The following is a 13949-nucleotide window of genomic DNA, read 5'->3' as shown; positions in this document are numbered from 1 at the left end:
CCCGTGTGCAGCAAATAAGACCCCTTGCAGCCAAAAATAAATAAATAATCTTTAAAAACATTCATAGTGTAGGTAGAGGTCAAGATTTTGCAAAACCCTCCAAATTCTTGCAGAACTGAAAGCACAGCCTCCCTCTCTTTCGTGTCTCCCAAAACATTCAGGACAGAGTAGACGACAGGCCCTTTAATAAAAGCTTCCAGAATTCAAAGCTGAATAAGAGAATGCAGTATTTGCCTACACAGATTTGGCCAATGTTAAAACCAAATTAAAAGAAAAGCAATAATAATGCACATGTACAGACTGAATGACTTTTGCTTTCAAATATGTTTCATGTAATGTATATAATGCATGCTTGTCTATTCTAGAGGCTGTTTTACATGTGAGGGTTAATATATATATATATATAATTATATATAGTTTATTTTATGATCAATCTGGGAAGACCCTTACATACAATTACTCTAGCATGGTTCAGAAAAGCAAGTTCAAAGTAATTGAGAAAAGTACTAGCAATGCTTGTACTTGATTTAAATCTCTTAGATAAAATTGTCTTCAGAATATACTCCACACAATTTCATGACCCAATGAACATATATGTTAAAAGTTGTGCAACCTTTGAAAAATCACTCAAGGTCACAGTGAAGACCCTTGGTTTTACTTTGGGGTGGAGGTTAACTGTTTGAACTTGGACATGTCTTCCAATGTGTTTTCTTGTCAAATGCCCTCTGGGTGTTATATTTCTTGATGTTTGCCCCTTTTTTCACAAGAGGAATGCAGACTGGTGCACTCTTTGGCCTTCTGAGTAATAGATCTGGCTCACTTTCTACAAAACTAGTCACTGAATCAAAGGCTGATGTTATCTTCCCTAACATTTTTTCTGTAATGACATACAGGCGCTCCTCATTTTACCGTACTTTGCTTTACTGCACTTCAAAGATATTGCATTTTTACAGACTGAACGTTTGTGGCAACTCCACACTGAGCAAATCTAGGGGCACTATTTGTCCATTTTTCACTTTGAGTCTCTGTGTCACGTTTTCCTAGTTCTCACAATATTTCAAACTTTTTCATTATTATTGTATCTGTTGTAGTAATCTGTGATCAGTGATCTTTGATGTTACTACTAAACTCACTGAGGGCTTAGATGATGGTTAGCACTTTTTTTTAGCAATAAAGTATTATTTAATTAAAGTATGTACACTGTTGTTTTAGACACAATGATACTACACACTTGAGAGACTATAGTATGTACATAACTTTTAGATGCGCTGGGAAATTACAAAAGTCACATGGCCTGCCTTATTGAACTGTTCCATTGCTGGCAGTGTTTGGAACCCAGTCCACAGTATCTCTAAGGTCTCCCTGTATAAACAACCTCTGATATTGGGACAGTCTTTAAGACATTTTGTTATTCAGACATCAGTGACCCCTTCAGTATTCTACCCTCAAGCTCTTCCTCTCCCCTACTCAACTTGATAATATATCTTTAAAGCTGCTTTATACACAAAGACAAATTAAATCTGCCTATTGTAAAGAAATTGCACCAATATATAAGATGTGAAAACATACAATGAAATCACTCTATGCCACTTTTAACTGCATCTCTTTACCTGCAGACCTCACAAGGTATTTGTCAGAGGAAAAAGAGAATGAATGAAAGAAAGAACAAAGGTGACAAAGAACAAATGAATAAAAGGAACAAGACAGCTATGTTCACTACATTTGTTTCTTAAAGGTTATAACTAGTAATACTCTGTATCACCCACTGTATTAATATGCAGAACTTAATATGAGAAAAATTCCATGTGAGTAAATTTATCATCAGTGGGAATTATTTTGGTCTTCAAATTCTGAGATAGAAGTGTTTTCCATTTAGGGATTTCCCTAGAGGACTACTTTGGGACATCACTACCATTAGAGTGTGATCCTCTCTCAGCAGGAGAAGAGATAGGCTGCAAGAATCAAGAGCATCTCCCAGTCATAGAGTCACAGTCCAACACACAGTCTCTATAATCACCCACCTACATGAGCCCCAGAGACAGCCTCCCTGGCCCTACATTAATAATAATAATGAAATTAAGTATGGCCTAATAAGTAAAAATTTCAAACATTGTTCCTAATATCTCAGGCTGAACACTTTGCATGACAATAGGCTTTAAAATAGAATTAAAAAAAAAAAAAAACAAGGAGGCTCATCCTAGCAATATTCCTTAAAGTAGTAATTTTTCATCTAGTTTCCATTCGGCCATTGGATTTCTCAGCAAGTCCTAGCAAGGAAAAAAAGGAAAAATGTACAAAATATAAAAATATAATATCAAGAGAAAAGTGTGGTCACAATCAAACATTAAGAGCAGCGAAGAGGCAAGTAACTGAATCATCATGTCCATGAGTAATGCTGTGTCCATCTTCATACCTCTTGATGGATTTCCAGCACAGCAGAAGACTTCCTGACTGTGGTTACAGTGTGCAGCCTGGACACAGGAGAAGAAAAATGCAATTTGATATATATAACACACACATATTTGTATATATACACACAGTTATAGACACATAAATATGATGATGATGTCAAACTTGAGTACCATGAAGATTATTTGCACAAAACTTGAATTTCAAAGAGATGGGAAATAGTAACTCGATTTAGAATATTCAAAGTCAACAAATTCCTTGAGCAGAGCTTTCCAAAAGCGAGCCACTTGCTTAGAGCACATTTCCTGTGCCCGAGTGAGTTTCCTGTCCTCTAGGACAAAATCCACTGCACACAACCTACCACTCAGTTGGGCCCAGTGACTCAACCAGTTAAGGTGGTCAGGGGAGGCTTGATTACAAACAATGCCAGAGTTTGGGGCTTTGTTTTTCATCTTTATTAAAATATCAGGGATGTGGAATGCCTTGGTCATTCACTATGCACCCCCAGAGTCTTCTGAACATGTCTAGTCCATCTACAATTGGTCTTGCATCTGAAGTTTGGGTCACCTGTTACTGGTGATGAGTGGACTCATTGGTCCTTAGATGGGGTGGAAGGCCTATGACTTCATGAGCTGCAGTGTCAATGTCTTCCTTCCCCAGACTCTGGTTCACTGGCTTTCAGTCATGGCTGTGTGGGCAAATCATCTAGGGGAGATAACCAACCTAACAACTGACACTTGGACCCAATCCAGACCAATTAAATCCAAATTTCTGCAGATGGGTCCAGGCAGCAGTATTTTTGCAAATTTCCCTGGGTGTTTCTAATATACAGCCAAGGTACAGAACCCCCACTTAGAAAATATGGGAGACTATTACGGATAATGGACCCCACGGACTGTAGCCTACCAGGCTCCTCCATCCATGGGATTTCCCAAGCAAGAGTACTGGAGTGGGCTGCCATTTCTTTCTCCAGGGGATCTTCCCAACCCAGGGCTCGAACCCGGGTCTCCTGCACTGCAGACAGACGCTTTACCGTCTGAGCCACCAGGGAAGTAATATGGATAACACAGTGCAGTGAGTAATGACACTTCAAAAGGGGCTCTTGGGCACATTTTCTCCTTCATCAGCTGCTACCAAAATCTCAGGAGACCTCAATTCAGAGGGAGGAGAAATGAGTTAACTTTTAATGAACCATTGCAATTACTCCAAGTTTATTTCCACAATCTCATATTTAACACATTAGCTCTTTTTATTTGAATTCAAAGTATTTCCCAAGAGGGTCTCCCAGTAGGAATAAATACATTTTAGAGCTCAGAAAAGGAAAGACCAAGGATAAAATGAATGCAGTTTCATTCAGTTGAGTTGTTCTGGTAGCATGTGAACCACTCTGGACTGGTTTCCCATCACGACACCTTCCTCTATAATCCTCAACATTACCTATTTTCTTAGCTTCTTAATAAAAACAAAGACAAATAAGATTCCTTTTGTTGTCTTCTTTGGAAAGCTAAAAAGAAAATTCTGGTGACCACGTCTCCATCTTCTAGTTCTCCCCCAAAATAGATCTTTCTAGAATCTGAAACTCATCACATCTCTTCAACATTTCTTCCCTGAAGATGCTTCAGCATCTAGAATCCAAGCCCCCACCCTATTTCATCACTAGTAACTGATTTTTCCACCAAGAGCTGAAACTTTGGAGTAAGGCAGGCGTCCTTGCCTTCCTCTATATTTCATATAAATGGCTGACAGGAGCAGGTGAACTGAGTTCTCTCTTGCCTGGCTGATTTTTCCAAAGGTTTGTGGCCCTAAGTCACTTTCTTCCACATAATTTTTTTTCTCCTTTTATTATGGGGTGTTGAATATTTATGTGCTACTCACACTTGTGAGCAAATATACAGAACACAGAGTCAGTCTGAAGCAAAATTATGAGGCACGTGAAATTTGCCTTAAAGCCATGCCTGTCAAATTCCCATCTCCTTCAGAAGAAAAAGTGCCTCACTAATTTCTCCCACAACTGCTCTATTAAAACTATTCCCTCCACCCGCATTCATAATAGTGTTAATAGCTGATGAGGGCAAAGTGTCATTACATCCAAAGTAGATGCATTTTAGCATTTGAATTTAGGCTTCCTTGGTAGCTCAACTGGTAAAGAATCCGCCTGCGATGCAGAAGACCCCGGTTCGATTCCTGGGTTGAGAAGATCCCCTAGAGAAGAGAGCGGCTACCCACTCCAGTATTCTGGCCCAGAGAATTTCATGGACTATACAGTCCATGGGGTCACAAAGAGTCGGACACAACTGAGCGACTTTCACTTCACTTCATTCAGTTCAACAGAGATGGTAATAACCACCAGCAGTGTGGAAAAAAAGAACACTAACACCACCTAGCTCTTTTTACATGGGCATTTTCTGTAATTACTACAACCTGAAAGATGAAATCCTAGGTCATCCCAATCCTAGACTCTGAGTAGTTCATTTTTCCAAAGATATAGTTGTTGCTTGCGATTTCCCAGGCAAGAATCCTGGAGTGAATTGCCATTTCCTTTTCCAGGGGATCATCCCAACCCAGGGATTGAACCTGCGTCTCCTCCATTGCAAGCAGATTCTTTACCACTGAGCCAAAAAAGAAGCCCTATAAATAGCAAAATCCTTCTTAAACAGTGATCTCCTACCTCTAGGTTGTGTGTTCCTTCCCCTAGACCACAGCAGCAATGACAACACTACCTTTTGTTTTGTGCCTTTTAAATCTATTTTATTTGATGTTGTACCTATGTGCTAAGGAAATTCTGGGTCAAAAGATTTGTCTCTTGCTCGAGCACAGTGAAAGATCAGGGTCAAAACCTACATCTTCTCATTAGTTCCACCTTTTTCTGCTGCTCCATATTCACTCAAGGCAAATAAAAGCTATCTAGACCTCAAGTGAGTAAGAATTAAGTGGCCTTCTCAGTGCCCCTCACCTCAGACCTGGAATTTAGTGCCTGTTCCACATTCGACGAAGACTGTCCCTGAGTGAATATAGAAGATGATGAACTCACTGTTGACTCACTCTGAGCCTTTCCAGTCTTTAGGAAAAATTATGTTACATCCCCAAACTCACTGGTCCATTGTGTAGCAGAAGATGTAAACCAGGACATCAAAATCACAAAATGTAGGAGAAGGGAGTACAAAAATGTAGATTTCTTTCCTGTTTAATTTTTTTAAATTATACTATGACTTAAGGATCTTTTCAGAAAGTGGGATAATTAAAAGCAACACAGCAGTCATAGCATAAAATAGCATTAATAATAAGAGTCAACATTAAAAATGTAAATCTTTCAGAATGTGTTTGAACTTAAATGAATATCAGTTTAAAGCAAGTATCAGTAAATATACAGATAACCATGTGTGTGTATTAGTCACTCAGGTGACTTTTTGTGACCCCATAGACTGTTGCCCACCAAGCCCTTCTGTCCATGGGATTCTCCAGGCAAGAATACTGGAGTGGGTTGCCCTTCTCTTCTCCAGAGGATCTTTTCAACCTAGAGATCACACCTGCATCTCCTGTGTTTCCTGCATTGCAAGCAGATTCTTTACCATCAGAGCCACCAGGCAAGCCCAGATATAACTACAGATGTAGTTTAAGCAAGAATCAACATGCTTGACTTTTGAAGCCCAATAGACCTTCACCTTCCTGAAACCTCTGTGTCCTCATCTGGCAAAGAGAAGGAATCATATGGGTCTTTTGTGAAAATAAAGAAACTGGCAGAGGTTAAAAGTGTCATCTCCCCTTCCTTTGCCTGTCCAAATCATACATCTTAGCTAACAGTAGAAATATCCCAAACAAGACACTCCTTTCTATTGTGAAAAGTTAATTTGGGATCAATGACATGTGGCACAGTACTCTTGGACTGAACTGAATCTGGTTCCACATAAGGAAGATGATGGATGCTCAAACGGGCATAGCTCCATATCTTAGCTGCTCCATAATAAAAAACAGAATCACTGCTCTCACCCTCTACTCCTATTGTCTGACTCCTCCATATGTGATTACTTGATTTCAGGAATTTTGGTGAACAGAAAATAAAGTCCTCCTTGCATTCATCCTAAGTGATTTGAGCTCTAATCCTAAGAAGGCAGCATGTCCTGGTGCCTTCAATCCCACGGGATTCTGAAACAAAGAAGGTGTCATTCATTTCCAGCTTCTGAAATTTTACCTGAAGTCTTCCAAAGATTTCTTCTTGGTGGCTTTCAAACCACCAGTTTGGCAACAGGCAAATTTGTAATCGATGACCTGGTAAATGATGGGGTTGTACATTGCTGCTGATTTTGCCAGGAGGGTTGGCACTACAGAGAGCTGTATGGGGATGGAGTCTGGCCGTCCAAAAGCTGACCACACGGAGACCACCGCGTAAGGAATCCAGGCAATCAGGAAGCCAGCGCAAATCAACATCGCCACCTGGTGAGGGAAAGTGACAGAGAACAAAATCGAGACACTTGGTGGAAATGATGGGGTGTGGAGCAGGTAGCCTATTCACACCCAAGGAAGTCTGTCTATCATCTTTTCATTTATCTTGCCAGTGGGAATCATTTCATATGGATTTCTGAGATATTCAGCCAGAAAAAGTAATAACTATTCTTACTCTATGCATTGCATTCTCCACTCCAGAATTTGAACGTACCCAAAAGACCCAACGTTTGACCCTATAAAAGCTGTCAGAATGTGCCTACATGGAGCAGGAAAAGGGTGCTGAAAAGACATGCGTGCACCTGAAATTTCCAGATTTCTCAACCCACATTCACTTAAAAACTAGATGAAGAATGTGTTCACCTTGATGAAATTTTAAATCACCCACATTTGCCTCAGCAAACTTAGAAACTCTGCCTTTGTTTGAAATTCTAATAGGAATCTTCTTCAGAGATTTCTATGAAATGCAATCTCCTTCGGCTCAAGTTTTTCTCAAGTCTGAGGCTCAGGTAGTAGAAATCCACTCATTACAGAGGAAAAGAGAGTCAGTGAGTTCAAACCAAAGTGACACAGTTGTATGAAGTGAGACTTTTCCAGAAAGTATTTTTCTCTTTCATCAAATTATATTTACCTTGAGGAAACTCTTAACTTTTAGATAAAAAAATAGTTAGAGATAAGGTTTAACCCACACTGACTAGTTCCTCACTTCCTCTAATCCGGTCTCTTTAAGAATGTAGTCTGACCCTATAGGTTAACCCACTTGAATCCAGCAAATCTTTTTTAGCAAGTATTTTGTGTGAGATTCTGTGTAGGTGCTGTGGGGACACCAGCACACTTTCATGCCTTTGCTCCATCCCTTTACAGCAGTCCCCAACCTTTTCGCCACCAGGGACCAGTTTCATGGAAGACGATCTTTCCACGGATCAGTGAGGGGGATAGTCTCGGGACAATTCAAGCACACTTACATTCATTGTGCACTTTATTTCTATTACTATTACCACAGCTCCACCTTAGATCACCAGACATTAGACCCCAGAAGCTGAGGACCCCTTCTCTAAAACACAAACAACGGCTCAACAAAGCTGAATATGATTTAAGTGCCAGCTTGGAGGAGGACAAAATTACATGCTATGGAGAAAAGTAAGACACAATCTCAGGAGAAAGGTGGCATACAACCTACACATTGGCAAGTGGAAATAAAGGAACATGAGACCAGCACAAGCAAAGACAAAGACAGGTATGTGTGAGGTTTGTTCAGGAGCAAGTGAGCAGTTCGCTTTGGTATACGAGAAAACAACAAAGGGAGATGAGACTGGAAAGAAAGATAACATCCACACCCTCAGGGGTCTGTATAACCTACTACTGAGCTTGCACTGAATTCCATGTGTCTGAAAGCACTAGCAGGATTTTAAGCAGGAGACATATGAGAGGCGTATTTAGGAAGATTAACCTATAAAAGAAAATGTGGCTGAAAAACACAGGAAGCAGAAAGGTCATTGTTTATTCATTCAACCAACAAGCATGATTGAGCATCTCCTGCATGCTTTTGTTGAGGATAAAACAATGAACAAAGCAGATACAGAAATTCTCCTCGCCTAGAATTTCCATTCTGAGCAGGTTTGTTAAGGCGACAATCTAAACAAGAGACAAGAGGGGTCTTAATGAGAGTACTGAGACTTGAAAAGGAAGTCCAAGCCTTGGGTTTTATTTAAATCTGGACTATTTCAGGCCCTAGATGAGAGACAGGTGACCTAACTTCAAAGCTTCCTTAAACTGTTATCTACTAGACTATTCTTTCTGTAAAATGAATAATGAAATATACTCAAACATGCCCTCTGTGTGATGAAGAGCTGGTGTTGTTCATTTGTATTTATTTTCCTCTTTCCCTTGTACCTTTGATTAGCACTGCCGGCATTCCTTCTGCCTTGTATAGGCTTTTATGGAGTTGGTGTCATAGGACTCACAAGAGCCTGGTCAAACCAGTAGACTGTGGGCCCCTGGCTACAGTCGTAGGAACAAGGTTGGACATGTGACTATAAACAGAATAATCAGATCCACCTTGGGATTTCATACAGCAGTTTTAGGAAAAGTCAGCCTTCCTTTTACCTTTGAGCTCCCTACAGCCCTGGGAGGATGAGAGGATGGAGTTATTTGAGCTCAGGTACCACTTCCTCTTTCAGCCCCCATCCCCTCATTTAAGAAGTAAAATAGGGACTTCCCTGGTGGTCCAGTGGTTAAGAATCTGCCTTCCAATGCAAGGGATGTGGGTTCAATCCCTCATGAGGGAACTAAGATTCCATATGCCACAGGGCAACTAAGCCCTCACGCCACAACTAGAGAGACGCCTATGCGTGGCAACGAAGAGACTGCAAGCCACAACCAGGATCTGATACAATTAAATAAATAAATGTTTTTAAAAAGAAGTAAAATAACAGTTCCTATCAACAAGGTCACAACAAGCTGGTGTGGAGGATCAAGGATGAGAAATGAGATAGCAAATGTTTTCTTAATAATAGTTAAAGCGGCGATATTTGTGCGTGCTTTTTTGTTTTTGAAATTCAACTGGGAAAGTTTTCCTTATATCAAAGTCATCTGTGTGTATGTGTATTTCAATATGCTTTTGCAGAGCTGAGCTATTGTATGCAGGAAATGGTCTGTACCCCTCAGTCTTCTTGACCTGTGGAAGAGCCCGTCAGTAGGGTGCACTTGTCCTGGGAACCCCATATTTGTCAGGTGTCTCAAGTAGGAAGCATGAGAAATCTGCCAGAAAGTCTCAGGTTCTAAAGTTCTACCCAAAAAGTTCAGGCTCATCTCTAAATATTAACAGCAGCAGAGAAAAACCTCAACAATATCCATTTTCCTGTAGCAATCGAAATCCCAAGCAGAGGAATCAAATGAGACCAGACCTCGTGGACATCCTGAAGCCCCGAGTTAGGGTCCTGGGTCAAAATTCTCACCTGTGCTCAGCAGTTATCAAGGAGGCCTAAAGCACACATGCAACTCTCTGACTTGCTTACTTTCCAATCTTTCTGCAGAAGCTTACCCAGGAGAAATGGTATTTGGTTTGGTCTGTGTGACTTTTGTTTGTAAATGGACTGGATGCCTCAAAGCTCACAGTGAAGGTCCTTTTTTATTTTTTTCCTAAATCCCCAAATAAACAATACGATATAAATAAAGCTTGCTCTTGCAGATGTCTAGAAACTTAACATAGCTCCATCCTTTTTCCTGTGGTGAGTCATAAGATGGTTTCACAGTATCTCAAAAGCTGTGCTGCTGCCAAAGTCATTGACAAAAAATAGATTAACGCTTAGTCCATAATATTTTCTACATTCTACATACTTCCTATTTTTATGGGAGTGTGCAATGGGGAACAGTAAGGACTTAAGACATTTGCATTTTGTTATCCTTTTTAAAAGGAGAGAAGAGAATTAAAATATACCAAAGCTTTTAAACCCATAGCAAATGAACCCAAGTGGTTTTCCTGAGATTTGAATAAAGCTAAATACTTTAAATTGAATGACTAGAAATCAAGTTTTAAAGTAGAAAGAGGGGGAAAAAATTAGATATCAAAGTAATGCATAATGTTACTTATGTTTTTGAAGTGAAAACGCAGTTAACATGAGGCACAATCATTTTCTATAACCTTCTCATGTCAAAATATACTCCACATTGCAGAAGAAGGTAAACTTCCAAACTCATTCTATGAGGCCAACATCACCCTAATTCCAAAACCAGACAAAGATGCCACAAAAAAAAGAAAACTACAGGCCAATATCACTGATGAACATAGATGCAAAAATCATTAACAAAACTCTAGCAAACAGAATCCAACAACATATTAAAAAGATCATACATCATGACCAAGTGGGCTTTATCCCAGGAATGTAAGGATTCTTTAATATCCACAGATCAATCAATGTAATACACCACATTAACAAATTGAAAGATAAAAACCATATGATTACCTCAATAGATGCAGAAAAAACCTTTGACAAAATTCAACATCCATTTATGATTAAAACTCTTCAGAAAGCAGGAATAGAAGGAACATACCTCAACACAATAAAAGCTATATATGAGAAACCCACAGCAAACATTATCCTCAATGGTGAAAAATTGAAAGCATTTCCCCTAAAGTTAGGAACAAGACAAGGGTGCCCACTCTCACCACTACTATTCAACATAGTTTTGGAAGTTTTGACCACAGCAATCAGAGCAGAAAAAGAAATAAAAGGAATCCAGATAGGAAAAGAAGAAGTGAAACTCTCACTGTTTGCACATGACATGATCCTCTACATAGAAAATCCTAAAGACTCTACCAGAAAATTACTAGAGCTAATCAATGAATATAGTAAAGTTGCAGGATATAAAATTAACACACAGAAATCCCTTGCATTCCTATACACTAACAATGAGAAAACAGAAAGAGAAATTAAGGAAACAATACCATTCACCATTGCAATGAAAAGAATAAAATACTTAGGAATATATCTACCTAAAGAAACAAAAGACCTATATATAGAAAACTATAAAACACTGATGAAAGAAATCAAAGAGGACACAAACAGATGGAGAAATATACCATGTTCATGGATTGGAAGAATCAATATTGTGAAAATGAGTATATTACCCAAAGCAATCTATAGATTCAATGCAATCCCTATCAAGCTACCAATGGTATTCTTCACAGAACTAGAACAAATAATTTCACAATTTGTATGGAAATACAAAAAACCTTGAATAACCAAAGCAATCTTGAGAAAGAAGAATGGAACTGGAGGAATCAACCTGCCTGACTTCAGGCTCTACTACAAAGCCACAGTCATCAAGACAGTATGGTACTGGCACAAAGACAGAAATATAGATCAATGGAACAAAATAGAAAGCCCAGAGATAAATCCACCTATGGACACCTTATTTTCGACAAAGGAGGTAAGAACATACAATGGATAAAAGACAACCTCTTTAACAAGTGGTGCTGGGAAAACTGGTCACCCGCTTGTAAAAGAATGGAACTAGAACACTTTCTAACACTATACACAAAAATAAACTCAAAATGGATTAAAGATCTAAATGTAAGACCAGAAACTATAAAACTCCTCTAGGAGAACATAGGCAAAACACACTCCGACATAAATCACAGCAAGATCCTCTATGACCCACCTCCCAGAATATTGGAAATAAAAGCAAAAATAAACAAATGGGGCCTAATGAAACCTAAAAGCTTTTGCACAACAAAGGAAACTATAAGCAAGGTGAAAAGACAGCCTTCAGAATGGGAGAAAATAATAGCAAATGAAGAAACAGACAAAGGATTAATCTCAAAAATATGCAAGCAACTCCTGCAGCTCAATTCCAGAAAAATAAATGACCCAATCAAAAAGTGGGCCAAAGATCTAAACAGACATTTCTCCAAAGAAGATATACAGATGGCTAACAAACACATGAAAAGATGCTCAACATCACTCATTATCAGAGAAATGCAAATCAATATCTCAATGAGGTACCATTACAATCCAGTCAGAATGGCTGCTATTCTAAAGTCTACAAGCAATAAATGCTGGAGAGGGTGTGGAGAAAAGGGAACCCTCTTACACTGTTGGTGGGAATGCAAACTAGTATATCCACTATGGAGAACAGTGTGGAGATTCCTTAAAAAACTGGAAACAGAACTGCCATATGACCCAGCAATCCCACTCTGGGCATACACACTGAGGAAACCAGATCTGAAAGAGACACATGTACCCCAGTGTTCACTGCAGCACTGTTTATAATTGCCAGGACATGGAAGCAACCTAGATGCCCATCAGCAGACGAATGGATAAGGAAGCTGTGGTACATATACACCATGGAATATTACTCAGCCATTAAAAAGAATTCATTTGAATCAGTTCTAATGAGATGGATAAAACTGGAGCCCATCTAGTGAAGTAAGCTAGAAAGATAAACACCAATACAGTATACTAATGCATATATATGGAATTTTAAAAGATGGTAACAATAACCCTATATGCAAGACAGAAAATGAGACACAGATGTACAGAACAGACTTTTAGACTCTGTGGGAGAAGGCGAGGAGAAGGGAGAAGGGATGTTCTGATAGAATAGCATTGAAACAAGTATACTAACAAGGGTGAAACAGATCACCAGCCCAGGTTGGATGCATGAGACAAGTGCTCAGGGCTGGTGCACTGGGAAGACCCAGAGGGATGGGATGAAGAGGGAGGCGGGAGAGGGGATCGGGATGGGGAATATATGTAAATCCATGGCTGATTCATGTCAATGTATGGCAAAAACCACTACAATATTGTAAAGTAATTAGCCTCCAACTAATAAAAATAAATGGAAATGTATATATATATATACTCCACAAAATGTTAAACATTGAAATATTAAATATTAAAGTTATTTTAGGAGATAGTACAAAAATTTGCAAAACTTTCAGGTGACACTCAGTTTTCCCAGAAACTTTTTTGTCTTTGTTGATTTGTTACAATATTGCTTCTGTTTAATGTTTTGGCTTTCTGAATGTGTGGCAGTGGGACCTTAGCTACCCAAACAGGGATCAAACCTGCACCCCATTAATTGAAAGGTGAAGTCTGAACCACTAGACTGCCAGGGAAATCCCTCCCCAAAACTTTCTACTTAACTTGGAACACATTTAATCTTCCTATCAGTGTATTCTTTACTTTCCACATTTCTAAGTGTGTCATTTCTATTTTCCAAAATTTCTCTCCCAAATATCTTTAAACCAGTTCTAATACAGGCACCTGTACCAGCAGTCTCTTCTAAGTTGTTTATTTTTTAATTGCTTCATTTTTATCACTGTCTTTTGGTTCACTGAGAGAGGAGTAAAACTTTAAATTCTTAAATTAGGCCATTTTTGTGGGAGGAAATTCACAGAATATGTGTTTAGCTTCTACAAAAGAATCACACATCTGCAACCCAGTTGCTTTTAAATATATCTTGCTGCAGAGGACCAAGCAATACCAGTATGTTCCAGCTATGGTTCAAGCTGGTATTAAGTGTCACACAAGCAAAACTGCTCACCATGGATCAATTACAGTGAATTAACCAATTAAAGCAAGAACAGAATAGGG

General features: G+C 39.1%; 1 protein-coding gene across 1 annotated transcript in view; it reads right to left on the bottom strand.

The window, feature by feature from the left end:
• Positions 1-2407: 2407 nt before the first annotated feature.
• The window catches only part of OPN5 (opsin 5), a 34194-nt gene continuing 22652 nt past the window's right edge, over positions 2408-13949 (bottom strand). The window contains exons 5-6 of the mRNA XM_065913416.1: positions 6599-6840; positions 2408-2471 (exon numbers count right to left, since the gene is read on the bottom strand). Of these exons, the coding sequence (XP_065769488.1) occupies positions 2408-2471; positions 6599-6840 (306 nt within the window). The remainder of the gene's footprint in view (positions 2472-6598; positions 6841-13949) is intronic.

Source organism: Muntiacus reevesi, chromosome 20 (assembly GCF_963930625.1).
Source record: "Muntiacus reevesi chromosome 20, mMunRee1.1, whole genome shotgun sequence".
Lineage (NCBI taxonomy): Eukaryota > Metazoa > Chordata > Mammalia > Artiodactyla > Cervidae > Muntiacus > Muntiacus reevesi.
This window is presented reverse-complemented; position numbering and strand designations above follow the sequence as displayed.